We start from the raw sequence: 25,692 nt of genomic DNA on the forward strand, positions 1-25,692 counted from the left end.
GATGAGCAAGTCCCGTTGTGACACTGCAGTAATTTTTTAAGAAGCTGAATAATAAATGTCTGCAATGGGAATTATCGTGTGCAGCACTATGGTATGAATACAAATACCCTGCTCTAATGTTCTGTAGCTACACACTGTGCCATTCGTTCTTCTCCACAACTGAAAAAGACCAACAGCCCCCATTTTCAATCAATCATTAATAATAAAATGGGATCAAAGAAGGACTTTAGCAAAGTCATACTCACTGTTGATAAATTCTCTAAGGAGAATGGCAATGTTCACTACTGTAAAGGTTTTGACTACATCAAAACCAGAAAAAGAGACTGGGAAGGTTATGGTTTTTAACTAAAGCCTTGTCAAAGTCTCAGCCTAAACCAAATCACCCCCCTTACTTTTTAAACAACAGTACCATCTACTGTTATCATAGTGAGAGCACACTTCATTTAACATGTGAAGAGTACAATACTTACTGTTGTGTTTCATTCAGTAGCAGGTAGAACATTTTATTTCACGAGTCCTCTAATAGCTCAGTGGAAATTTGTCCCACATCACCACTGACCATAGATTTAGTATCAGAAAAAAAGGATAACTTTTCAGTGTTGAATGTTAAGACGTTATGATTTTTAAAAAAAATAATAATAATGAAAATAAGAGTAGCACAGTCTTAGACCTAGCCCAGTTTTTCAATACTACTAACAAAACACTGTGTTTTTGTTGAGGAAATGCCTTTGTGGCTGAACACTTTCCAATATAACCAAACAAATGTTTGTAAGTATTTAACAGAAGGGATGTGAGGAAGGGGAGAATACTGTTTGCTATTTATCTTCTTTGAAGTATAAATTTCACACACATTTTATTTAAAGTCCTTTATTACAGTCAGAAATCCAGTACCAAATTTTGTACATGTGTACTGAAAATAGAAAATATTCACATATCCCTTTGATCGGTGCATGTAGAAAAAGCTTTCGGCCCTGTGTCGGAAATGGTACTTAAACATGTAACTCTGAGACGGGGTTTTTGTCTCTTGCAAATACGTTTTGTTTTTTTAAAATAACAAATCTTTTAAATACACCTCTTCCAGCCTTCACACAGTTTGTTACAATTCAGTGCCTTTCTTGCTCTGGTTTTCATGAATCTGTCTGGTTTTATAGTGCTCTTCTGGCAGGTTTCTTAGCTTCTCGGCAGCCTAAGGCAACAAATACAAAGTTATTATGCAGTTTGACATAGTTTTTATGCAATTTAATGGACTTCTATGCATTTTCAAAGCAACAGCATGAATCAGTGGAATCCTGTACTTGTGTTTTTTCTTTTTCTGATTTAAAGACATTAGCTTTTTATCTCCAAAATTAATATTTGTAAACATTTGTAAATCAAAAATTAAGGTATCAGTCCCATATTAACAGTCACAACTTTGACTTTTAATTGAATATTATTCAGTTTATGATGCTGAGCTTCTCCTTGCAGTAGTTACTCACTATAGGAAGCTTTGAGTAAAATATAGTTACTATGACATTTGACTATAGTCTGGATAGGCTCAATGGAGATGAGAAAAATCAAAAGTTCATGTTCTCTGCTCGGTATAAATGCATGTGCATAAATGTATTACCTGTTCAGGGGTGAGATCTCTTTGCTCCTGGGCAAGCATCTCATAACCCACCATAAACTTCTTAACTGTTGCTGAACGCAGCAGAGGTGGGTAGTAGTGAGCATGAAGCTGCCAGTGGGAGTTATCTTCTTTTAAATATGGGCCAGTAGGCGCTCCTGGAAAAACAGAAGACAGAAGAGAATCTTGAGTTGAATTGTGTGAAATGAATGGACCCCGCGCAGCCTCAGGTGGGAGCTCAGCTTTTCAGCTGCTTCTCCACTCCAGACTCAGCTCCCCTCTCGAGCCCCTGCGTCACTGAAATAGGGAGAAACTGATTACTGAGTGGCAGCACTGACCCTCGAGCCTACTGCACCACCCCTCCACAGCAGCGGAGCCAGAGACCACACCCCTGCTACAGATTGAGACTACAGATTATTCAGAAAGATTAAGGTTGCCAATGTTCAACTTTTTCCACAACCCTAGAGACCTGAGACTTTCTATATATGCATACTGATGCGTTCATATTGATAGGTCCACAGATCCTGAAGAACCTTGTGTAGGATCAATCTGAAGAATAAGAATGAAAGCCATAAATGGGAGCTGAGTTTTCAGTGACAATATAATGTTGGTCTGTTGTGGTGAAATTGTTTATGCTTGTTTCTGTGAGAGCCAGTCTGGTCTAGCAGTGACATGGAAAATCAAGAAGGCAAATCAAAGGACAAAAAGGATGCCTATGCTAAGCAGCCATGAAAAATATATCTGACATATCACATCAAGGGCTTGGTGGAAGAGTCATGAATGCCTGCTCCTTCATATTTTCATGTTAAGACACCATGTTTCAAGTCTAAGAACTGTAATTTTCGAAGGACAGTATGACACTGCATGTTAAAATACACTCACTGGCCTCTTTGTCATGTACAACTTGTTAGTAGGGGTTGGACCCCCTCCCTTCAGAACTGCCTCTGTGGCACTGATTCCACAAGATCCTCAAATATTTTGGTCCGTGATGTGAATGTCTGAGTCCAGCACGTACCAAAAGTACTGCATTGGTTTCAGATTTGGTGACTGTGGAGGCCATGTGAGTACACTGAACTCATTGTTGTTGTCATAAAAAACAGTAACGATGAGCTTTGTGACATGATGTGTTATTGAAAGCAGTCCATCAACACCAACAGCCTGAACAATTGATACAAGATGGGTGGATCTATGCTTTCATGTTGTTCATACCAAATTCCTAAGACCCTAATATACAAATGCTGCAGCAAAAATCGAGACTCGTTTGACCAGTGACCATTTTTCCAATCTCCCACCATCAAATTTAATGAGCCTGTGCAAAATGTAGCATTAGTGTCCTGTTCTTAGCCAACAGGATGAGCAGCCAGTTTGGTCATTTCATTTGGCGTTTTTGTTTAGATATTTTCTCTTTTTCATACCATTCTCTGTAACCTCTAGAGATGGTTGTGTGGAAAAATCCCAGGAGATCATGAGTTTCTGAAACAGACCACCAGTGGATCATGTGTACCTAGCAAAGTATCTTATTATTAATTTCCTCAGTGTGCCTGTGAAACTACGAAACAAATAAATACACAAGCACACTCACACATTGACGAGAGCAGAATCAAGAACACTAAAAGGTAAAAATATGCACAGCCAGCTCACAACAAGCTTAACAATCTGTTAACTAACATGGTAAATTAAAGAATAACCCATGATGTAGTGTAACAGAAACAAAAACTTCCCTCCAACTTGGGCTTTTGTGAGGACATGCTTTCTGATTTAAAGAAAAAAGTGTGCAAATGTGCCTCCTGTTGCTGTTCAGCTGGCTTGAGATCTGGTGACTCACAAAAGCAATAGCCTTTAATTACCATAACTTTCATCATCATTCAATCATTTGCACTCATCATGTTTGTCTGCCATTTAATTCTGCCTTTTGCCTTTAATTTGCTACCATCTGCATATGTAAATTCATAAAACTTGCAGAAAATTCCAAAAACATTTGTGTTATTACATTGAGTCTCTAAATCCCCTAAGTGCCAAGACGAACAATACATACTCACTGATTTATGAGTGAAGCATTTAAATAATTTTTTGTATCTTACTGCAAGCTAATTAAGTGATCAGGGAAGAAAAAAATGCAGTGGCACATATCTTTGCAAAAGAAGTATGAAATATCCCTTGGGACATTGTATTCACAAGGAAAGCTTCTCCTTTTGAGTGAGTTTCCTGACAACGGGGTCTGATCAGACACAGATACAGATGACAGGAGGGCGACATAAAGAAAACTAATGGATGGAGGAGAAAAAAAAAGAGGAACAAAGAAAAGCCTGAAGCAGTCAGATAAAGAATGAATAGAGACAGATGTTCCTATTAGAAGACAATTACCTAGTTTTAAATCGTCTTTGGGTGTGTTTGCTCTGCTGGCATGCGTTTCAGTATATTACTGGGTGCATTATTTCACAGTTAACAAAGTTACAGATATTCCTGGATATGGGGCCACAAATCAGAACAGTTAGCAGTGTAATTTTCAAAGACAAGCAATAACACTATATATCTGACAGATGTTTTACGACTACCATACATCACTGTTACCCTGCATACTGTGTCTGCCTCAATCTGTGTTCAAGTCCTTTACTCAGCCTGGTAATATTGTCTGTGATGCGCTGCACATCTCTCTGCAAGCCTCCTGAAGGAACAGAAAGGTAGTTTAATATAATGTATTATTTCCCAGGTGAATCAAACAGAATCCACCCAGTCCTCCATCTTTCTGTCACCACTCTGACACTAATAAGCCCAGCACTAAATAATAAGAGCTGGCTTCTGCCAAATTAACTAAAATAAAGAAACAGCTAGAAACTGATATGTAAGCTATGTGTTGCATATATAGAGTGAGAGGTCAGTGTGTTTAAAGTAGGGCTGCTCAATTAATCGAATTTTAATCACGATTACGATCTGGGCTTTCAACGATCATTAAAAATGACTGAGCCGATTATTAGCCCCTCCCTTGTGCTTTACTCTCGCGCTGCTCCGTGTGGCAAATCGAGCGCAACTCTCTGCATTTTGAACACGCGTCACAACAATTAAGAGGACCCGAGGGAAGCTCGGAAAGCTAAGCAGAGGTTATTTGGAGAGGAGAGTGACTGCCGTTGGTTGAAAAGAGAGGTAAAAAAAACTTCAGTGGTGTGGAAACATTATGGGTTCGCGGAGTCAGACGTGGATCAAGTAGACATAGTGTGTAAACTTTGCTACAGTGTCATAGCTGCACCACAGAGCAACACTGCAAAATTCACTAAACATAGATGTTTACATTTTCATTTATTTCTTATATTGCAAACATTTGCACTGTTATCAGTATTTGCACACTATTTTATATTAATTTTTAGTCATTATTCAATACATTGTTATTGTTAACCCTTTAAAGCTGGTCAGAGCTGCACGCTCCGTTTTGCATAACTATTTTTAAATCCTTGTAGAACCGGAACCGCGTAAGCTAGCACAATTTTTTTTTGCATATGAAACCGGAGGAGTTGTACTTACATCTTATGCCATCAGCTTGTCCTTGTTCCTTCCACATAAAGCTTTGCAAAAAAAATTGCATAAAAAGCGCTTGCAGGAACAAAAACATAATATTACAGAAACACGCTTTGCCGATCCGATCAGCTGTTCGTAACACTTCCCACATTGAAAAAGACGTCTGTCTATCTGGAACAACAGAGATATTTTATATAAAAATTAAATCACTTTTCCTGGAAACTTGGGTCCAAAATGGGATCCTATTGGTGGCTCAGCTGGTTAATAAAGAGGGACAACTACTTACTTACAACGACTTTATTGCACTATATAATTTTCCAATCAGTGTTCAGGAATTCTCAATGGTGCTTGGTGCCATACCCTCAGGGACTTTAATGTTATATAAAAACACTGACAGCTCAATATCTACCTCAGTCACTCTCCCTGATCCAGCTGAGTCACCAATAGGAAAAATCTGCTTTTCACAGGAACTTGGTAACAGCAATAAGAGAATACGTAGTTTATTCCAAGAAGATATCGTCTCTCTCCCATATATAATATCTTATTGGAACCGATATGTTCCAGATATCAAGTGGAAGACAGTCTGGATGATCCCCCATAAATATTTGATTGTAAATAAGGTGAAAGAAGTCTCATTTAAAATTCTACATAAATGTTATCCAGCCAGTCACTACATGGTAAAATTTAAAAGGGACATAAATACTAATTGTACTTTCTGTGGGGATCATCCAGAAACTGTGACACATCTTTTTTGGTACTGTTCTTTTACACAGAGATTCTGGAAGGAATTTAGCAGGTTTGTTATTGTCCATATTTTAAGGGAGTTTTCTTTACGATGGGAAAATGTTTTATTCTGTTTCTTTAAGTTCCCCAAGAAGTATGATAAATGTTTTTTTATGATAAATTTGTTAATACTTTTAGCTAAATTTTTTATCCATAAATGTAAGTTTACTAACAAAACACCATATTTCTGTCATTTTTGTAAGGATGTGGAAATGTACATTCAATCAATATCAGACTCAGACACCAACAAAAAGGCTCTCAAAACAATATATGTATGTGAATTTTTGCGTGTATTCTTATAATTGTTACCTTTTTCTTTTACCCCTGGCTTTTTGTGTTCATGTTCTGTTGTTTTGTATACTTCATCTGTTCGTATGTTGTATACTCATTGTTTGTTAAATAAAGTTAAAAAAACAAAAAAAACAAACAAGCAAAAAAAACAAAACAACCAGTGACAACAACAACGCTGATTGTGATGGCTCCTAAAATATGTCTACCGTTTTACTGGACTTTGCTGTTTGCAGTCGTCTGTGCAGGTTACATTTAAGTGTTATAAAGTCAAACATGTTTTAAAAAAAAAAAAAAAAGAAAAAAAAAAAAAAAGACGTCTGTCACTACCCGATCCGTACCGGAAACCCGATCGGTACCCCGCATGCGCGAAAGGTGTCTACTTCCGGTCGTAGCGTTTTACGATAGTTATGGGTCAGAGTATCTGTTAAAATGTTTAGAATAATAAGTATATCTTAAAATGTTTGCAATAATGAAGCATTTCAGTACAATGTAGACAAAAACAAAAAATAAAAAGATAGTTACGGATCGGGACTCCCCGATCCTTACTGCGCATGTGCAAAGTCGGACCGTACAAATAGGGTCTACCCGATCCGTACCGCGCATGTGCAGATGTTTTCTTCTTCTTCTGTTCGTTTAATGGCAGTTTACTCCCCAGTGTACGAGGATACTGCCACCTGCTGACCGAGCGAATGAACCCCATTGTAAAATGAATTGGCGTCATTACAAACGTGTGTTAAATTTGATTTAGTGATAATCAAGTGTGTTTATGCTTGTCTGTGTGGAGAGGATTGACTGGAATAGTGATGATGATGTCCGCTATCACTGTCAACTGTCAGTAAACACTTAATCTGGCTGATGAATCTTCACGTGACACATTGCTAAGTCAATATTATTAAGTCTGTAATTAGGCGCCATTCTTCTTATTTTACGGCGCTTTTGTTCAATCGGGGAACACTCTCTGTTGAGGAGAAAAGCATGAATTTGTTTGTATACGGATTATCCATTGTTTAAATGTCCCGGGCAGTCGAAAAGGAGGCAGAGCTGTTGAGAAATGCTAGGAGCTAACTGGGCGCTAACCGTATCATTCAAATATACTGAATGTCGCAATGTTGGCAAAGAGAGGAAGTGATGTAAGATTTGCGCATGCGGGGTACCGATCGGGTTTCCGGTACGGATCGGGTAGTGACAACGTCAACTCGAACTATCGCATGTCCGCCATTTCCTGGCCGAAATCAGAAGTGACGTCACTTTCGTGGAAAATGTAGTTTTTTTACTTGTAGGCCTTAAAAGCCTATACTGGTGTTTTTATAAGTCATGTTTGACTCTATACTTTTCTGAATAGTTTCTGGGATGCTTAGAACTCAAATTGCACTGCTGGAAATAGTTTATTTTGATGCACATGCTGTTTTCTTTGCAAATTTGCATCATAGGATTGTTTTTTTGTTTTTCCTGCAGTATATAAAAATTGCTGTATCTCCAAAATAAAACTATGAAGACAATAAATTTCCTGTTGTTGTAAACTATTTTTTGCAACTTTTTTGTATTTAAAGTTTTGAGGGATAAACCTCTTAAATTTCTCCAAGTAGAAATATATGTAAAAAAAAACAATTTTCAATTTTTTTGTAGTTTATTGCACTTTTTTGCAATTAATGTAGTTACTATGGACTTAATGCATACACATTATTAAAATATGGGCTATAACAGTTGTATTGATGTATAGCAACTTGAAATGCTCCCACAAATGGCACTACAACATGTAAAAAAAATAATATAAGCTCTGGCGGACTTGGTTCTATGGTAGGTCTTAAAGGGTTAAATAAATATCGTCAAATAATCGAGATCTCAATTTCAGTGAAAATAATCTTGATTATCATTTTTGCCAAAATCGAGCAGCCCTTGTTTAAAGTAAACAAAGTTTAAAGTAAAGTTGTTGCCTATGGGACTAGAAAGCTTGGGGTCAGTGTTTTAAATCATATAATGCTTAAAATAATCCACCAAAGAACTGCACAAACATAAACAATTGAGGGTAAGGGGGGGAAAAGTCCAGGTTTAAATTCCATTGAAATGCCATTGATCTGAAATGAGCTGTCTATTTTAAATATGTTTAAACTGAAGCAATTTTGCATAGAACAAAAGTTCAATTCAATTCAATTCAATTCAATTTTATTTATATAGCGCCAAATCACAACAAATGTCGCCTCAAGGCGCTTCATAGATACAGAGAAAAGCCCAACAATCATATGACCCCCTATGAGCAAGCACTTTGGCGACAGTGGGAAGGAAAAACTCCCTTTTAACAGGAAGAAACCTCCGGCAGAACCAGGCTCAGGGAGGGGCGGCCATCTGCTGCGACCGGTTGGGGTGAGAGAAGGAAGACAGGATAAAGACATGCTGTGGAAGAGAGACAGAGATTAATAACAGATACGATTCAATACAGAGAGGTCTGTTAATACATAGTGAGTGAGAAAGGTGACTGGAAAGGAAAAACTCAATGCATCATGGGAATCCCCCGGCAGCCTACATCTATTGCAGCATAACTAAGGGAGGATTCAGGGTCACCTGGTCCAGCCCTAACTATATGCTTTAGCAAAAAGGAAAGTTTTAAGCCTAATCTTAAAAGTAGAGATAGTGTCTGTCTCCCGAATCCAAACTGGAAGCTGGTTCCACAGAAGAGGGGCCTGAAAACTGAAGGCTCTCCCTCCCATTCTACTTTTAAATACTCTAGGAACAACAAGTAGGCCTGCAGAGCGAGAGCGAAGTGCTCTAATAGGGTGATATGGTACTACAAGGTCATTAAGATAAGATGGGGCCTGATTATTTAAGACCTTGTATGTGAGGAGCAGGATTTTGAATTCAATTCTGGATTTAACAGGAAGCCAATGAAGGGAAGCCAAAACAGGAGAAATATGCTCTCTCTTTCTAGTCCCTGTCAGTACTCTTGCTGCAGCATTTTGGATTAACTGAAGGCTTTTCAGTGAGTTTTTTGGACATCCTGATAATAATGAATTGCAGTAGTCCAGCCTGGAAGTAATAAATGCATGAACTAGTTTTTCAGCGTCACTCTGAGACAGGATATTTCTAATTTTAGAGATGTTGCGCAAATGGAAGAACGCAGTCTTACATATTTGTTTAATATGTGCGTTGAAGGACATATCCTGGTCAAAAATGACTCCAAGGTTCCTCACAGTGTTACTGGAGGCCAAGGTAATGCCATCCAGAGTAAGAATCTGGTTAGATACCAAATTTCTAAGCTTTTCAGCGCCGAGTACAATGACCTCAGTTTTATCTGAGTTGAGAAGCAGAAAGTTAGTGGCCATCCAAGTCTTTATGTCTTTAAGACATTCCTGCAGTTTAACTAATTGGTGTGTGTTATCTGGCTTCATGGCCAGATAGAGCTGGGTGTCATCTGCATAGCAGTGAAAATGTATGCTATGTCTTCTAATGATGCTGCCTAGGGGAAGCATGTATAATGTAAACAGAATTGGTCCTAGCACTGAACCCTGTGGAACTCCATAATTAACCTCAGTGTGTGAAGAGGACTCTCCATTTACATGCACAAATTGGAGTCTATTAGATAGATATGATACAAACCACTGCAGTGCAATACCTGTAATACCTACAGCATGTTCTAATCGCTCTAATAGGATATTATGGTCAACAGTATCGAATGCTGCACTAAGGTCAAGAAGGACAAGCACAGAGATGAGTCCACTGTCAGAGGCCATAAGAAGATCATTTGTAACCTTCACTAAAGCTGTTTCTGTGCTGTGATGAGCTCTGAAACCTGACTGAAACTCTTCAAATAAACCATTCCTCTGCAGATGATCTGTTAGCTGTTTGACAACTACTCTTTCAAGGATTTTTGATATGAAAGGAAGGTTGGAGATTGGCCTATAATTAGCTAAGACTGCTGGGTCTAGAGATGGCTTTTTGAGTAAAGGTTTAACTGCAGCCACCTTGAAGGCCTGTGGTACATAGCCGATTATTAGAGATAGGTTGATCATATATAAGATCGAAGAATTAATCAATGGCAGAACTTCTTTGAGCAGTTTTGTAGGAATGGGGTCTAAAAGACACGTTGATGGTTTGGAGGAAGTAATTATTGACGTTAACTCAGAAAGATCGATTGGAAAAAAAGAGTCTAACTTAACATCAATGGAACTACAAGTAGCTGTAGATAATATTACATCTGTGGGATGATTATTGGTAATTTTTTCTCTAATGATAAAAATTTTATTTGTGAAGAAGTTCATGAAGTCATCACTAGTTAACGTTAAAGGGATGGTTGGCTCAAAAGAGCTCTGGCTTTTTGTCAGCCTGGCTACAGTGCTGAAGAGAAACCTGGGGTTGTTCTTATTTTCTTCAATCAGTGACGAATAGTAAGCTGTTCTGGCTTTGCGGAGGGCTTTCTTATAAAGCAACAAACTATTTCTCCAGGCTAAATGATGATCCTCTAAATTTGTGACACGCCATTTCCTCTCCAGATTACGAGTCGTCTGCTTGAGGGTACGTGTTTGAGAATTATACCACGGGGTCATGTACTTCTGATTAGAGACCTTAGTTTTCACTGGAGCTACAGTATCCAGAGTCGTACGTAGTGAGGAGGTGAAATTATTAACAAGATAATCGACCTCTGTTGGGGTAGCGTTCAGATAGCTGCTCTGCTCTGTGTTGGTACAGGGCATTGACGATGATAACCGTGGCTGGATTATATTCTTAAACTTAGTTACAGCGCTTTCAGAAAGACATCTACTTTGATAAAGTCCACTCTCCACTGCTGCGTAATCAATTATTGTAAATGTAAATTTTATCAAGAAATGATCAGACAGGAGAGGGTTTTCAGGAAACACTGTTAAATGTTCAGTTTCTATGCCATATGTTAAAACCAGATCTAGAGTGTGATTAAAGTGGTGGGTGGGTTCTTTTACATTTTGAGAGAAACCAATTGAGTCTAACAACAGATTAAATGCCATGTTGAGGCTGTCATTTTTAGCATCTACATGGATGTTAAAATCACCCACAATAATTATTTTATCTGAGCTCAGAACTAAATCAGATATAAAGTCTGAGAAATCAGACAGAAACTCTGTGTAAGGCCCAGGTGGACGATAGATGATAACAAGTAAGACTGGTTTCTGAGTTTCACAGCTGGGGTGGATAATGTTAAGCATCAGGCTTTCAAATGAATTAAAAGTCTGTCTTGGTCTTTCATTAATTAATAGACTGGTGTGAAAAATTGCTGCCACACCGCCCCCTCGACCTGTGCTTCGAGATTTCTGGTAGTTAGAATGACTCGGGGGTGTTGATTCATTTAAGCTAACATAATCATCCTGCTGCAACCAGGTTTCTGTAAGGCAGAGTAAATCAATTTGTTGATCATTTATTAAGTCATGTACTAACAGAGACTTGGAAGAGAGAGACCTAATATTTAATAATCCACATTTCACTGTTTTACTCTTTGGTTCAGATGTGGATACTGTATTGTTCTTTCTTTGTAAATGTTTAAGTTGTTTGTTGCTGGTTTTTAGTTTGTTTTTTGTCTTTTTGGAAGCAGACACAGTCTCTATGGAGATGGGTTTTTGGGGGGGTAGCAGGAGGAGAGAAGCTGCAGAGAGGCGTGTAAGTTAAAAGTATGCTGGTGTGAATGGCATGTGGAAAAAAGTACAACGCACCATGTTGACAAAGCATTCATAACTCTCTGAAATCTTTCAAGAGATACAAAACATAGCAGGAAACAGGCAGGCATTTAATCCCCTAATTGTCTGCAAGTACAGAATGTGTCAAAAAAAACCTGGCTATAGGTTTTTGGCTAAGTGCACACTACAAAACCGAACAAAATATGTATTAGCTTAATATTCTAATATTTAAAGGACTAATTTTGAAATACTGTGTCTTAATTGTTAAACTGAGACAATTCTCCAATGTATCAAAGTCATTCTGTTTGCTAAAATAAAAAATAAAAAGGTGCAGCTACTGAGTCCCTGCTTACAACCTTCAACACATTGCTTTAACTTGACCTGGGTCTTTTAGACTCTAAGAAATGAAACAGACTAGAAGATTAAAGTCAAAACTTAACACAAGATCTGTGGGATCTTTCACCATAGGCAACTTTAGAGTGCTTCAAAGATTTGATATCAAATAAAATAAAAAGAAGAAAGTGATTCGATGACTGTGTCCTCGGGTGCCCTCTGTCCTTTTCACCACACTGCAGTTTGGGTGGGAGTGTTTCATCTCGCCTTTTAAAACTATCTTTCATGTGGGCTGCCTTGTTCCTAGTGACCTCCTTTAGAAAAAAATGATAGCATGACAACTCAGGTGGTAGGTCTTAAAAATACAGGATTTCATTTTCTGAAACTGATCTGTCAAGAGATATTTATGGACCAAAAACTGGCTCTCTGGAACATAACAGATTTCTGAATTCTTTCTTGACTAATCAAAATAATACATTTTAACCTTGTGTTTATTATTTCCAGTCAGATTGCTATCAAACCCTTCCCTGGTCTGAGGATGCTAATGGAAGAAGACACAAGTCACAACAAAAATTAAAAAATGGGGAATTACAACAGGCCAAATAGCAGTAGAGAGTTGACCTTTAAGCTAAATGCTAAATTTAGCATACTGATATGCTCACAAGGACAATGCTAACTTTATAATTTCATGTATTGAGAAAGGAAAACTGATGTCTGACAGGTACTGTGTCTCAGTATTAATTTAATGTGTTACTTAGTTACTTACTAAATGCAAAGACCAGATGAGACTGATGGGAATACAGTAGTTTTGGTCATCATTAATAAAATATTGATTTTGCCTTTTTACATACAGTCAGTGAGCAGTGAGATTTCCTTTCAGTAAAACAACTCACAAGACACAGGTGCTGCAAGGATTGAACCGACAACCTTTAGCTTATACAAGGATCACACTGTCCACTCAGCCATGATAGCACTACAGTCCTTTCTGCCATTCATCACCTCATTGCATCACTGCACTCTGCTAACCTCTGCCCCAGCTTGAACACGATGCAAGGACATTTCTGTGGCTTGACTCACAGTATGTAATGTATTTCCTTTACTTTCTAAAGCACAGGTTACTATCAGCCAGTACATTCACAAAGCACCTCCGTAAAAAGCAGAGAAAATCTTGAAATCTTGTTTTTGTGTACAAGTTGCTTCTTCACCTCAGAAAACTTATTTTGGGCTGATATTTGATATCCAATATAAATTGCAAAAGTGATATTTTTCTACAGTTCCCACAAGTTTATTTGCTTTTTCACTTTGCTGCTCTTTCATTTCCCTTATGAGTTATAAATTACGGGGAGGTACAAGAAAAATGGGTGCAGCATTGAAATACATGACAGCAAATAAACATTTGTTAAACTGAAAATATAAAAGAGCAGCAAAACATTTAGAAGAGCCACCTGCAGCATTTTATAAATATGTAAATTTATTTCATCACAAAGGCAAAAAGTATCTTCAGTTCCATGCCAAACCACTGTCATTCAAGTTCTTTCTCACCAAAGTTGGAAGCACAGAATTGTCTAAAATTATAAACTAAAGTTTTGAGATTTACCTTCACTGGAATTTAAGAGCACAGCCCAACCCAGAACAAAAAAAACAAAACGAAATAGCATCCCTCCTCTGCCAAACGTTATAGCTGACACAAGGGTTGCTCAGTCATGGTTAAAAGGATTGTCGTGATTATTTTTGATCAATATTGAGATCATGATTATTTGTCATGACTATTCATTGATTTTACTGACATAATTTGTTCATTGCATCTGTAAACAGAACACTATTTTCACATCTTCAGTGGATCTTTTTGATTTGGATGGATTGTTAATGCTGGACAATTTATATTAGCAGCAGCTGCATTGCTTTTCTTGGCCTTCAAGCATTAGGTATACTGTAGTTTTGTCATTTGTGTTTCCAGGCAGTTGTGTAACTTTGCAGTGAACTCTTTGCATACGATTCGTTCTTGGTTAACATCACTTTTGCTCAATCCAAAGCACTTATAAATAATGGATGTTGATCCACTTCAAGGGAAAGTTCTTAAACTTCTGCTGTGGCAGACATTTGAACTTTGTTGTACATCTTTTTCTTTTTAATGTATTGTTACTTTTCTAGACTGGTGCAGGAAACTTCAAGCTGCATGGCACAGGAAAAAAAAACTGGCTGGTATACTCAGGGAAATATTCAGGCAGTGAATATTTAGGGGACACTTTATTTGCTTTTGCTTCGTGTTCTGTTGGTGGAGTAGGCAATTTAAACATCACTCGATCATCGTCATTTAATTGTAAGAAGCCAAAATCATGATTAAGATTAAAACTGCAGCCCTAGATGCACAATTAATCCAAAGAGAACACTTCCATTGCTCAAGGGTCCAATGGTGGATGGAGTGCATTAAACCACTACATAATGTAAAGCTTTCATCCAGCTGCTTGGCCATGGAAACCCATGTCATGAAGGTCTAGCCATAATGTTAATGCCTCAAAGGAGGTTTGCAACTCTGCAATTGTTGTAACACCATAACATTGGTGGCTGTTATGCACAATGCTATCAGCACTCAGCGACCCTACTCTGTATCTGTACATGGTCTTGACTAAATTATTGCAGTTCCTAAACATGTCCACTTCACAATAGCATAGCATGGCATAGCATAGCATAGAATAGAGTCGAATAGAATAGTCCTTTATTTGTTATTGTACATTTACAACAAGATTGTAGGTGCTTCACACCAACTGTGCCAGAATAAAATATAAATAGTAGACAAATAAATAGCAAACAGGAGAAATATATACAATCAAGACGGATATATACAAAAATAAGAGAAAGGCACACATTGGAGAACAAAATAGTTGCAAAGTGCTTGAAGGCAGTGCAAAGAAGAGACTTGGTCTGAAAAGAGACTGCGTGTGAGTGGCCTGAGTGGTTAAGGTTACTTAGACCATAGCTCAGATTGATGAGGCAATGCTGGTGGGCGAGGGGTAGGGTGTGGGAAGATAGTGTTTGTTGACAATCCGAATGGCCCACGGGAAGAAGCTATTTGTGAGTCTGGAGGTGTGGGACCTGATTGACCTGAGGCACCAACCAGAGGGCAGCAGGTCAAACAGTTGGTGGGCAGGGTGCAAGGGGTCACCTGTGATGGCCCTGGTTTTCATGAGACAGGAGAATCCAGCAATGGTCTCTAGGGGTAGCGGAAGGCAGCCAATGATTTTTTGTGGTGGCAGTGTTAATTACCCTCTGTGCACCCTTCCTGTTCTCAATTGTAGTCCCTGCGTAAAAACACCCAGGCAGTAGGAGAGCACGATCTCTACTGAGGAGCAGTAGAAGGACAGCAGCATCTGGTCCAGGTTATTCTTCCTCAGGACACAGAGGAAGTGCAGCCACTGGTGAGTGACCAGAAACCTGAAGGTGGAGACAGATTTCACCCATTCTCCAATTATAATGAGAGGAGAGTAGACCTATTACGAGTCCATTACGAGTTTTTTTTGTTTTAAGGATGTTCAGCTTTGGGTTATTTTCTGAAGTTCTGTACTTCCGCTGTCTTATCTCCGTCAGAGATGAGCCCAACCACAGTGGTGTCTTTGGCATACTTGACGATGAGGTTGGTTAAGTAGGGTATCTGGTGCTGAGTGACAGTGGGGACGAGGGGTGGGGGTTGAGTTGGATTGATTGAGGCTGGTTTTTGAGGAAATCTTTGATCCAGGAGCAGGTAGCAGGGGGTGTATGGAGGTGGTCCATTTTGGTGTAGGGGTGGGCGATATATCAAATATATTCTATGTATCGCAAGTTTTTCCACGTACGATGGTTCAAAAGGCTATATTGTAACCACTGAGTATAAACTGCCTATTAATAATAATAAAATTAAGCCAGTCTGCGTGTAATTCACTGTGGGGGCGTTTTCTCCCACACACTGCGAATGCATCATTAATTCCCCTTCCCAACTGGAACACTTTCTACCTAGCATGTGTTTTTATATACTACTATAGGGAAAAATATGGCGACAGTGGGAGTTTCAAACAAGCAAGGGAATGAGACTCGATGTCGTTTGGATTTCACAAGGAGGATGTCAAAAAATGCGGTAACAGTATGGTCATTTGTGAAATATCTCTGTGTGCAACCAATGGTTAAAAAATAGTTAAAATAAAACATTTCAGTTCAGTCTGATTTTTTGTATTCAAAGTAGAAAAAAAAGTATTCAATAGTCAATTTAAATGAGTACAATTTTAGGCACCAAATGGTTGAGGATAACATAGTGGGTAACATGGAGGTCGCCAAGCCTTATTTTGGTGGAATTTGGTCAAATCAATGAATATATATAAGGAATGGAATTACACAGAACGACTTGCTGCAGTAACGACTTGCTGCAGTGGTGGCATCCTATTGCAGTACCGTGCTCAGTGACCTCTTAAAAACAAACCATTCTTTCATAATTGTTTGTAAAGACAGTCTGGGAGGCTGAGCATGACTTTATACACCCGTGGCAAGAAACAGAATAAAGCATGATTAAGAGGTGCGTCTCAACACTTTCATCCCTGCATAAAATGGTAAACAGACCAAGTTAACTGCAAAGCATGCTGATATTTCTCCAAAGGGAACCAAAACAGAGCTAAAAAAAGAGTAAATATAGAAAACACTGATTGCAAGGAAACTAGGATTCTGAGGTGATTACATCTTATTCCTACCCTACCTGGCCAAAAAGGCAATTAGAAAACAATCAAATATGTTTAAGTAGAATCTCAAATCAAAACTAAATGTTGTATATGATAACATTCAGTCAGTATGCTTTTATTAAAAAAAAAAGAAATTTAAGAAGCTTCATCATTTAACATATGCCAGACTGAAAGAGTATTACACCATGTGTGAGTCCTCTTTATCTGTAAGGCTACGTTCACACTGCAGGCGAAAGTGCATCAAAACCGACTTTTTTGACCCTATGCGACCCATATCCGATCATGGTATGGCAGTGTGAACAGCACAAATCCGATATTTTCAAATCCGATCTGGGTCACTTTCATATGTGGTACTGAATCTGATACATATCTGATGTTTTAGAAAGCGTCTGCTGTTTAAATGGTCATGTCGCATTAAATCCGTCTTTTACGTCACTGACACAAGACAGACGCCAATTATCAGCGCCCGAGAAGACATCGTTAACGCTTCCTGGCCATCCAGTGTAGATGAACATTTTATTTGTACTGTATAATCTGCAGATTCTGACAGAAATCTGCATCCTTTGAAGCACGGCTCCTCTCTAAAACAGCAATAAGGATCATTATTACGCCATATGTAGATAACAAAATAACTTTATAACTTAAGGCAAAATTGGGAAACGTAAAGTCTGAAACAGTCAAACAATACTGTTTGGTGTGGGTCTAAACAGAGCGCGTTGTGTGTGACGTCTTCTTTTGCGCATGCGGGCCGCTTTGAGGGTTCTAGACACTAGAGCGCGTTTGCTGTCACATTTTATTTGTAGTGTGAACGAGCAGACAAAAAAATTGGATTTGATCAAAAAATCGGAATTGAGCATTAAGACCTGCAGTGTGAACGTAGCCTAAGATCTCCTGTTTTACATAAGAGACAAAAAGGTTGTATCTTTTGTAGAAATTTTAAAAATGTAAATATTTCAATGTGTCTGAGTGCACACTAAAGTGGTAACACAGTAAGTGGCTGATGTCAAAGCTGAGACTTATTCAACCAATTTATTACAGCAGAGATGATGCAATTGCAGCAAGAGCTATCTAAACATCAGAAAACGTGTGTTGCACCTTAACGAACATATATCTTTCCGGTGACATTGGACGAGCTGATCAATATTCATATGTTCATTTTGTGTTGGTGTATGATGAAGTGCCTTTGCAAAATTATGTTGGGGAGAAAAGACCGATCAAGGAGATAGGTGGAAGACTGGGGATGAGAAGTCCTCTGCATGTTAATTATGCCAGTATTAAAAAGCATGTCACAGGGTGAACGTTGACTTAATGGAGAAAGGGTGGCACAAATAATTAAATATAACAAGAGGTGGAGAAAAGCAATTGAAAGCTCAAAGAAAAACCATGTGGGAGAGAAGGATGTAAGGAAAAAGGCAAGAAGTGGCATCTTTAATCTTGTGTTGCAGAAAATATAATGCATATGAGGTCAAAGTGGGGTGGATTTTCAGTATTAAAAATCTGCAGGGCTGTCAAAAACATAAGGTGTGACAGAATTTTAATTACCCTCCTTCCATATGACTTCTCATTGGTGCCAATTTGGTGTGGTATGAGAAATCATTTAAATACTGACTATGAAAATACTTGAAAACACACATTTTTATAGATTATTCTATAATAACTGCACTAGCTGATCACTCAGATTCAGTCAAATCATGCAAAATTGATTAGATGGAACTTTACAGTATAAATTGATAATGACCCAAAGCACAGTGCAAAAGCGAACAAAGAGGTTCTCAAGGAAAAGGAATTGGACATCCTTCAACGGCCAAGTCACTCACCTGATCTCAACCAATAGAGCATGCACTTTGGTTGCTAAAGACAAAACCAAAGAATGAGAGACGGACAAAGCAAAAGCCAAGTGATTGCAGTAAAGGCCTAGCAAAGCATCTCAAAGGAGAAAATGCATCATTTGGTGATGCCCGTGGGTTCTAGATGTCAGGCAGTAACTGACTGCAAAGTAGTGAAAACCTCCTAATATTTAAAATTGTTAGTTTGTTTAGTTAATTTTGAAAATGGGGCACTGTATAAAAATGGCTATAATTGTTGAACAGTTAAGGCAATACGTTTAGTTAACCTCTTAGTTTAAAGCTGAGAGTCTGCACTTCAATCACACCTTGATTGACTGATTTAAAATTGACTGTGACAGTTCACAGAGGCAAAGATGTACAATCTGTGTCATTTTCCAAATATTATTATATGGATATATTACAATATTTTGTAGTAGTCTACATGTGATACATCCATCTATTTATTTAAACTAAAAGTATCTTGAAAGTTTTCTGCCATCTGTCTCTCACATTTCTTTCACTCTCTTAAAATATCATAAAAATATTTATGCCAGAGCTGTTTCTTTTTAATTCCCCCCTGACCATCCCACTTTTTGTCTTACCATGCCAGCCCATGGAGTATGGAAAAGAGACTTCGAACAGATTGTCATATTTGGTCAGTAGTCGCTTCATAATGGCAGCCAGACCTGACAAACAGTAACACAGAAATAGATATAATGACTAAAGGCAAATAGTGTGGAAAATAGGGAGCATGAATACATTTACATATACTTATATACCTGTGCGCAAAATTAACTACATGAGGAAGGGAAGCTGAAGAAAGGATGTAAGAGTGAAAAAAAACTTTAAATGTGAAATGAGAAACAAATGTGCAAGCAAAAAAGCTTTGAACTGAAAAATGAAAAAATAAAAATCTGTATTTTGGAGGAAAACTGGAATATAAAACTCAGAAAAAAGTCCATAATTATTAGTATACAAACAATTACAAACACACACACACACATAAACAAACACGACAGATAAATTTAAAAAAAACTATTCAAAGTAAACTGTAAACAGTAAACTTCTAATATCTTAAAATATGATCTCTTCTTTAATTTTATCTTTATCTATCTTTATCTTTGAGAGCTAAAATATTTGGGGTTTTTTTGTTTTGTTTTTTTTGGGGTTTTTTTTGCCTGTCCCATTTGGTTCTTTAGCCGTCAGAATTGTTGTCTGAAGACCAACAAGGATACCCAATGGATTTATTTTGCCAAATGGATCATCATGGCATTGCCGTATTGGTCCATTTGATCGACCTTTGTTTTTATTATTTATTTTATTTTATTTTCAGTTGTTACAGACGGGACAGACATGAGTGAGGGATAGGAAAGGGAGAAAGAAAGAGGAAGGAAAAGAAAAACAGAAGGGGAGAGGGACAGTGAGAAAGGGGGGAAAAAATATCTCCTGGATCACCTGTTGAGAGAAAAAGAATAGAAAACAAGCAAAAAAACCCCAAAAAACAAAGCAACATACTAAACAACACTATCGCATTAATCTAGCTAAGTGTAAACAGCAGTAAATACTAAATATTGAATGTTGTTGTGCAGCACGCAGGACAGACAGCGCACAATGTGCTTTGAAGTAGCAGACAAGAAAGGTGTGATTTAAGTCTACGAACAGTGAACACCCGTGTGCACACCTGTGTGGATCGGCGCGCTTGTATTCAAATGGTTTCCCCATGTAATGGTCTGCAAGAGGATGTAGAGAGCCATAGCCCTGTCCCCCAGGGCATGAAGCAGGCATGGAGGAGATCCAGGCCCCAGACATCCAGAGGCCGCAGAGTGCAAGAGCCCAAGGAGGACCATCGGAGGAGCATCGGTGCCACCTTCATGGGAAGGGCTGAGGATCCCCAGACGAGGGGTCACCCAGTAGCCACCGGGCAGAAGCTAGAGGGGGCTGCACCGGCGTGCCCGCCGGCTCCGCCGGCAGCCAGCTGTGCCAGAGTGAACCGAGCCGCAGGCACAGAGGCCAGAGGCCCGAGGGCCCTCCGTGCCCCGGAAGAGGCCTGACCGAGCAACAGGTGCCAGGCCCCGCCAAGTAGCCACCGGGAGTGAGCTGGTACATACCTGAGCGCCCAGCCCCGGACACCAAGAACCAACAATGCACCGACCCCTGAGGGCATCAGTCACCGGCAGGGAGTGTGGTGAGGGGAGATAGGCCTCCACACTTGGAGGGCCTGGGAGTTCCCAGAGAGGTGGAGTCTAAGACCCGACCTGACATATAGACACAGACAAACAGGCACACACAGACACAGACATGCATTCCCACCCTCATGCACACATATACAAACACTCAGCACTCACCCAACGTAGGAATAAACGTAAATGGACATGTACACACAATCACACTCCCCAAACATACTCTATACCCCGGGTCCAGGTATCCTCGCCCCCAGAGGGGGAAACGGCACCCAGACCCAAGAGATGTTACCCTTCCCTCCAGGGTGGAGGCAAGCAGACCGCCCCAGGCTCCGCAGCAGCAGGGAAGCCAATCAGACAGCCAGCATCTCTTCCCAGCCCCCCCGCCCCGATGGCTAGTAGAGAACGGGGGTGTGTTAAGACCCCATACCTCCCTCCTCCCGCTCAAGTGTAGTGTTGCTGCGTGTTGCTCTAAAGTGCATTTAAAACAAGGGAGAGCATGGTGCTGCTGCCAGAGGGCAGGTGGCCAGAAGAGGACAGAGGGGGGGGGGAATGTCTCCCCTGCACCCTGGTGACACACCCGCACCCCAAAGCCCTACCTGTGTGGGTGGGTGTGGTGGAGTGGGAAGAGGGAGGTAGCTGGGGATGGGGAGGAAAAGAAGGGAGGGGAGGATGCCCCTCCCTAGGGCCAGCTCCCCCGCTGACCCCAGTAGGCACCCCCGTCCTCTGGTATCCACCAATGCAAGGGAGCCCAGGCCCATCCAGACCGGGGCCTACGGCAGCAGCACCGCCAAGCCCCACAGGACCCGGGGCAGCCCACCCTACCCCACCGCAGAGGAAACTGTACCCACCCCAATCATCTCCCAGACTACACAAGACAACAGACACCCAGGTTAAGTTTATTCTCCACCTCTCCTATGTCTCTCCCCCACCTGCAGAGTGGACTCCTGCAAGGATGGAACAACCTCCCTGCCAGTTGAAGAGCCCCCCGGTTAGGCCGATGCACAAGAGGCCCCCTGCGCCAGGGCTGAGCCCCCGTGCACCCACCCGCCCACAACCTCGGCGACACACCGACGAGGACCGAAGCCCCCAAGGCCCAGCCAGAGCCCCAGCACGGAGGCGAAGCACCCCCGAACCCCAAACCCCCACGCCTGCCCCGGATCCACTCAGGGGCAGCCAGGCCACCAGGCCAGTAACCTACGTCCGCCAGCACAGACCATCCTCCAGCCCCGCTGCACGCAGCCACGAGGAGAACAACCTCTAAGAGCGACCAGAGCCACTAACCAGGTTATGAACACAACCCCCGGGTTAAGCCCTCCAGGGATAACGTCCCTAGGGGTCCTCCAGGTGTCCTAAGCCCGTCCCAACCTCCACATCAACCACAATAGCCAAGGCGGACCAAACCACGACCCCCTACCCCCGCTAGGTGATGGAGCCGATCAAAGGAGCCCAGAGGGATTGATCTAATGTGGTGGCAGAGGCTATATCGAGACAAATGTGATCTATTAGATAGTTTCTATATTGGCTAGAATTAAGATTATTTTTATTTTTCCAGTTCATGAGGACCGTTTTCTTGGCGATGCATAGGGCAGTAAAAACCATGTGGACTGTATTAGTTTCTGTAGTGACATAATCCAAATTTCCCAACAAGCATACTAAAGGGGAGGTTGGAATTTTACATTTCAGACACTTTGATAAGTCTTCACATATCTCGTGCCAAAACTTCTGCACTGGTGGACAGAACCAAAGAGCGTGGATGTAATTGTTTGGTGTATTGCCTTGACAGTGTGAGCAGTTGTTGGCGGATGTAAAGCCCATCTTGAACATTCGATGACCTGTATAGTGCACTCTATGTAGTATTTTGTATTGTATTATTTGCAGACTGGGATTTCTAATCAATTTAAAGCTAAAATATTTGTAACACACAGTTCAAAAACATTCTGTCATTGGCCTATATGTTGGAGAAAAGGTGATGTATTTGCAATTTTAATCAAGTATATAATGTCTATAATGTATTTAACCTTAAATGCATGTAAGCCATTAAACCATACTTTAACAGTGATTAATTACTTGGAATAGTGTTAACACGAAAACCGAAAGATAAAGTTAATCATTATTTTACAAAAAGAAATTGCCTAACAATAACAAAAAAATAAGTAATCAGTTACAACAATTTCACATAGTGGAGAATTTGACAAATGTATTAAAAGGCAATACTCTTCTGTAGTTACATAGTACTTAAACAGCTTAGACAACACTTTTTGAACTTAAAGTGTGTAAAAGGGTCTAAAATTATATACTTTTTCTACTTTGAAGATGATACATATCAGAAATCAAAGCTGCAGGTTCTTCACTCAATCACAGTTTCACCTCAGAGAACTCTAAATTGCTGTATCACTCTCTCAGTCACTAACTCTGTAAGAATCCTTACACACAGACAGTCTTAAAACACACACACTTACCCTCTCTTTCCACTGTTGTCAAGTCACTGATTCGGAGGACATGTCGTCTTGGTAACAACAATGTCTGATAGGGCCAAGTTGCCCAATATGGAACCACTGCCAGCCAATCAGAACTCTCCACCACAACACGTTCCTAAGAGGATACAGATTAACATGTTTTAAAGTGTGCAAAGAAGCAGAATTATGTATTAAATATCAATAATATGAAGCCCAAATTGCTGATACAAAGCTAAAGTGGCTTCCCAGATACTTCATGAGGTCATCACATTACCATTTTTACAAACCAAAATTACTTCTGCTGTGCAAAAGTCTTTAGCCTCCAAGGTTTTATTTAAATCTCAGTTCCAATAAGCCAGACTTTTTTATATTTTTAAAGTTGCCTTAGTAATAGTTTCTTCAGCCTTTCTGAATAACTTCCAAAGCTTTTCTTTGTACATTGACTGATTTACATTCATTTTCACACCAGTGACTCCATGACTCAACAGTGTCCCATGTACCCTTAACAGACAACAAAGCAAAGAAGCAACATTTAATTGTATCTTTAGGTATTTTTGGTCACGTGCTTTCCTTGAATTTATGAAAAAGCCAAAGATAACACTTTGACAGGCATAAAATAGTATTTTCATATCAACAAGGTGATTCCCAAAGAGCTGTTATCAAAAAGCTTGGGATATCTCACCAGGATGTTAAGTGTGTCCTTAAGAATTTTGAGGAAATCAAACAAATAGACGACAAAAAAAGGAACAGGGCTACAAAATTGACCTACAACAGATAAACAATATCTGAAAGTTATTTCCTTAAGAAATAGGAAAAAGTGCAGCAAAGACCTGACACAGGACCTGAGAGGTGCGTCTGACCCATCTACTGATACCTCAACAGAAATGGTCTCAGTGAAAGATTGGTTGTAAAGAAGCTATTCGTAAGCAAGAAAAACAAGGAGACAAAAATTGAGGTTTGCCAAACTACACAAGAACTGACGAGAAAGATCAGTGGCAACAGGTCTTATGGAGAGATAAATCCAAATTTGAAATTTGAGAAAGGTAAACAGTAAAAGTCTGCGGCTGACTGTAAAATACAATAGAGGCTCTGTCATGGTTTAGGGCTGCATTTCAGGCACTAGCCCTTCAAGAAGCTATGAAGACAGTTCATGCTATGTTGGATAATAAAAGGGGATCATACCAAATGTTGATTTTTCAAGCCCATTAAATTGTACAAACTTAGTTTTTGCCTTATATTGTGCATCTCCATTTGTTTCATGTTTTGCACCGCACCCATTTCCCATTTTCCTAACAAAAAAAACCTTCCACATTATTGTATACTGTAATTATACCTTTTATGGTATGTGTCATACGGATACTGTATACCTGTATAGGGTTTGCTGTCTTATATTATGCAAACAGAAAAAAAAAAGAGAAAAGAAAATTTCCATGATACATAAAGATATACCCGATGCTACACAGAAACATTCACACTTATGTTTGCTAAACTAAAATTACCCTACACATGTTGAAAGTAGTAATTTGATCCCTTTAGCTTATTACACTAGAAAAAGGAGCCATAAAGTTAAAAAAAAAAAAAGAAAAAAAGAAAAGAGCATGCTTTAACAAAGTGGGTTCAGAATGGTAATATAATGGGTCAGTCAGGTTTGGCTGTTCGCAGCAAGTAGCCTAATTATCATAAATTGTTTATATGCAAAATGTGTCTGAAGCCAAGAATTAACAAGCTGATGAATGGGCACAAACAAGCCCTGACCTTGCTATTACAATCCATCAAAAATAGATAAGTGTGTGCGCATGCTTGTGTGTGTGTTAAATCACTAGCATGAATCTGATGCAACTTGGCTTCATAGTAATCCCAACAGAATACATGCAATCTTTTTTTCCTCTTTGCATTTTACTTCCAGGTTCTGTTTGTTTGCATATATTTCCTAACAGAACTCACTGCTTAGTGTTATCAAAGCACAGACCTGATAAATTAACACCTCAAAGGGTTCTTTAACCAAAGATATGAAGCTAAGATGCCTGTCTGTTGCTTAGTACTACCAGGTGAAGAGTGAATTTATAAGAGCTGAAAATCTGAAAATCTGAAATCTGATCTGTGAGTGTATGAGACTGAAAAGAACTGTGGCAGAAAGCCAAAATCATGAGCTGTACAACTGCACTTCTTGGTTTCCATCATCCATAGCACCTAATTGACACACTGCACACAGGCTTGTATGATGTGTGATTTCGCTTGCCTAAAAAGACCTAGCAGAAGTACATTTGGAAAGTCTCAAATAAGAACAAGTTGAATTCAAGTCAACGAGCAGAAACAATCCAAGGATCACTGATAGAAGAAAGGATTTACCAGAGCCTAACTGCAAAAGTAA

General features: G+C 39.5%; 1 protein-coding gene across 1 annotated transcript in view; it reads right to left on the bottom strand.

The window, feature by feature from the left end:
• Window positions 1-868: 868 nt before the first annotated feature.
• The window catches only part of galt (galactose-1-phosphate uridylyltransferase), a 46,685-nt gene continuing 21,861 nt past the window's right edge, over window positions 869-25,692 (bottom strand). Inside the window, exons 8-11 of the mRNA XM_006795590.3 lie at window positions 23,325-23,457; window positions 19,285-19,368; window positions 1,607-1,761; window positions 869-1,186 (exon numbers count right to left, since the gene is read on the bottom strand). Coding sequence (XP_006795653.1) covers window positions 1,097-1,186; window positions 1,607-1,761; window positions 19,285-19,368; window positions 23,325-23,457 — 462 coding nt within the window. The 3' untranslated portion in view covers window positions 869-1,096. The remainder of the gene's footprint in view (window positions 1,187-1,606; window positions 1,762-19,284; window positions 19,369-23,324; window positions 23,458-25,692) is intronic.

The sequence above is a fragment of the Neolamprologus brichardi genome, chromosome 7 (genome assembly GCF_056152115.1).
Source record: "Neolamprologus brichardi isolate AB-2024 chromosome 7, ASM5615211v1, whole genome shotgun sequence".
Lineage (NCBI taxonomy): Eukaryota > Metazoa > Chordata > Actinopteri > Cichliformes > Cichlidae > Neolamprologus > Neolamprologus brichardi.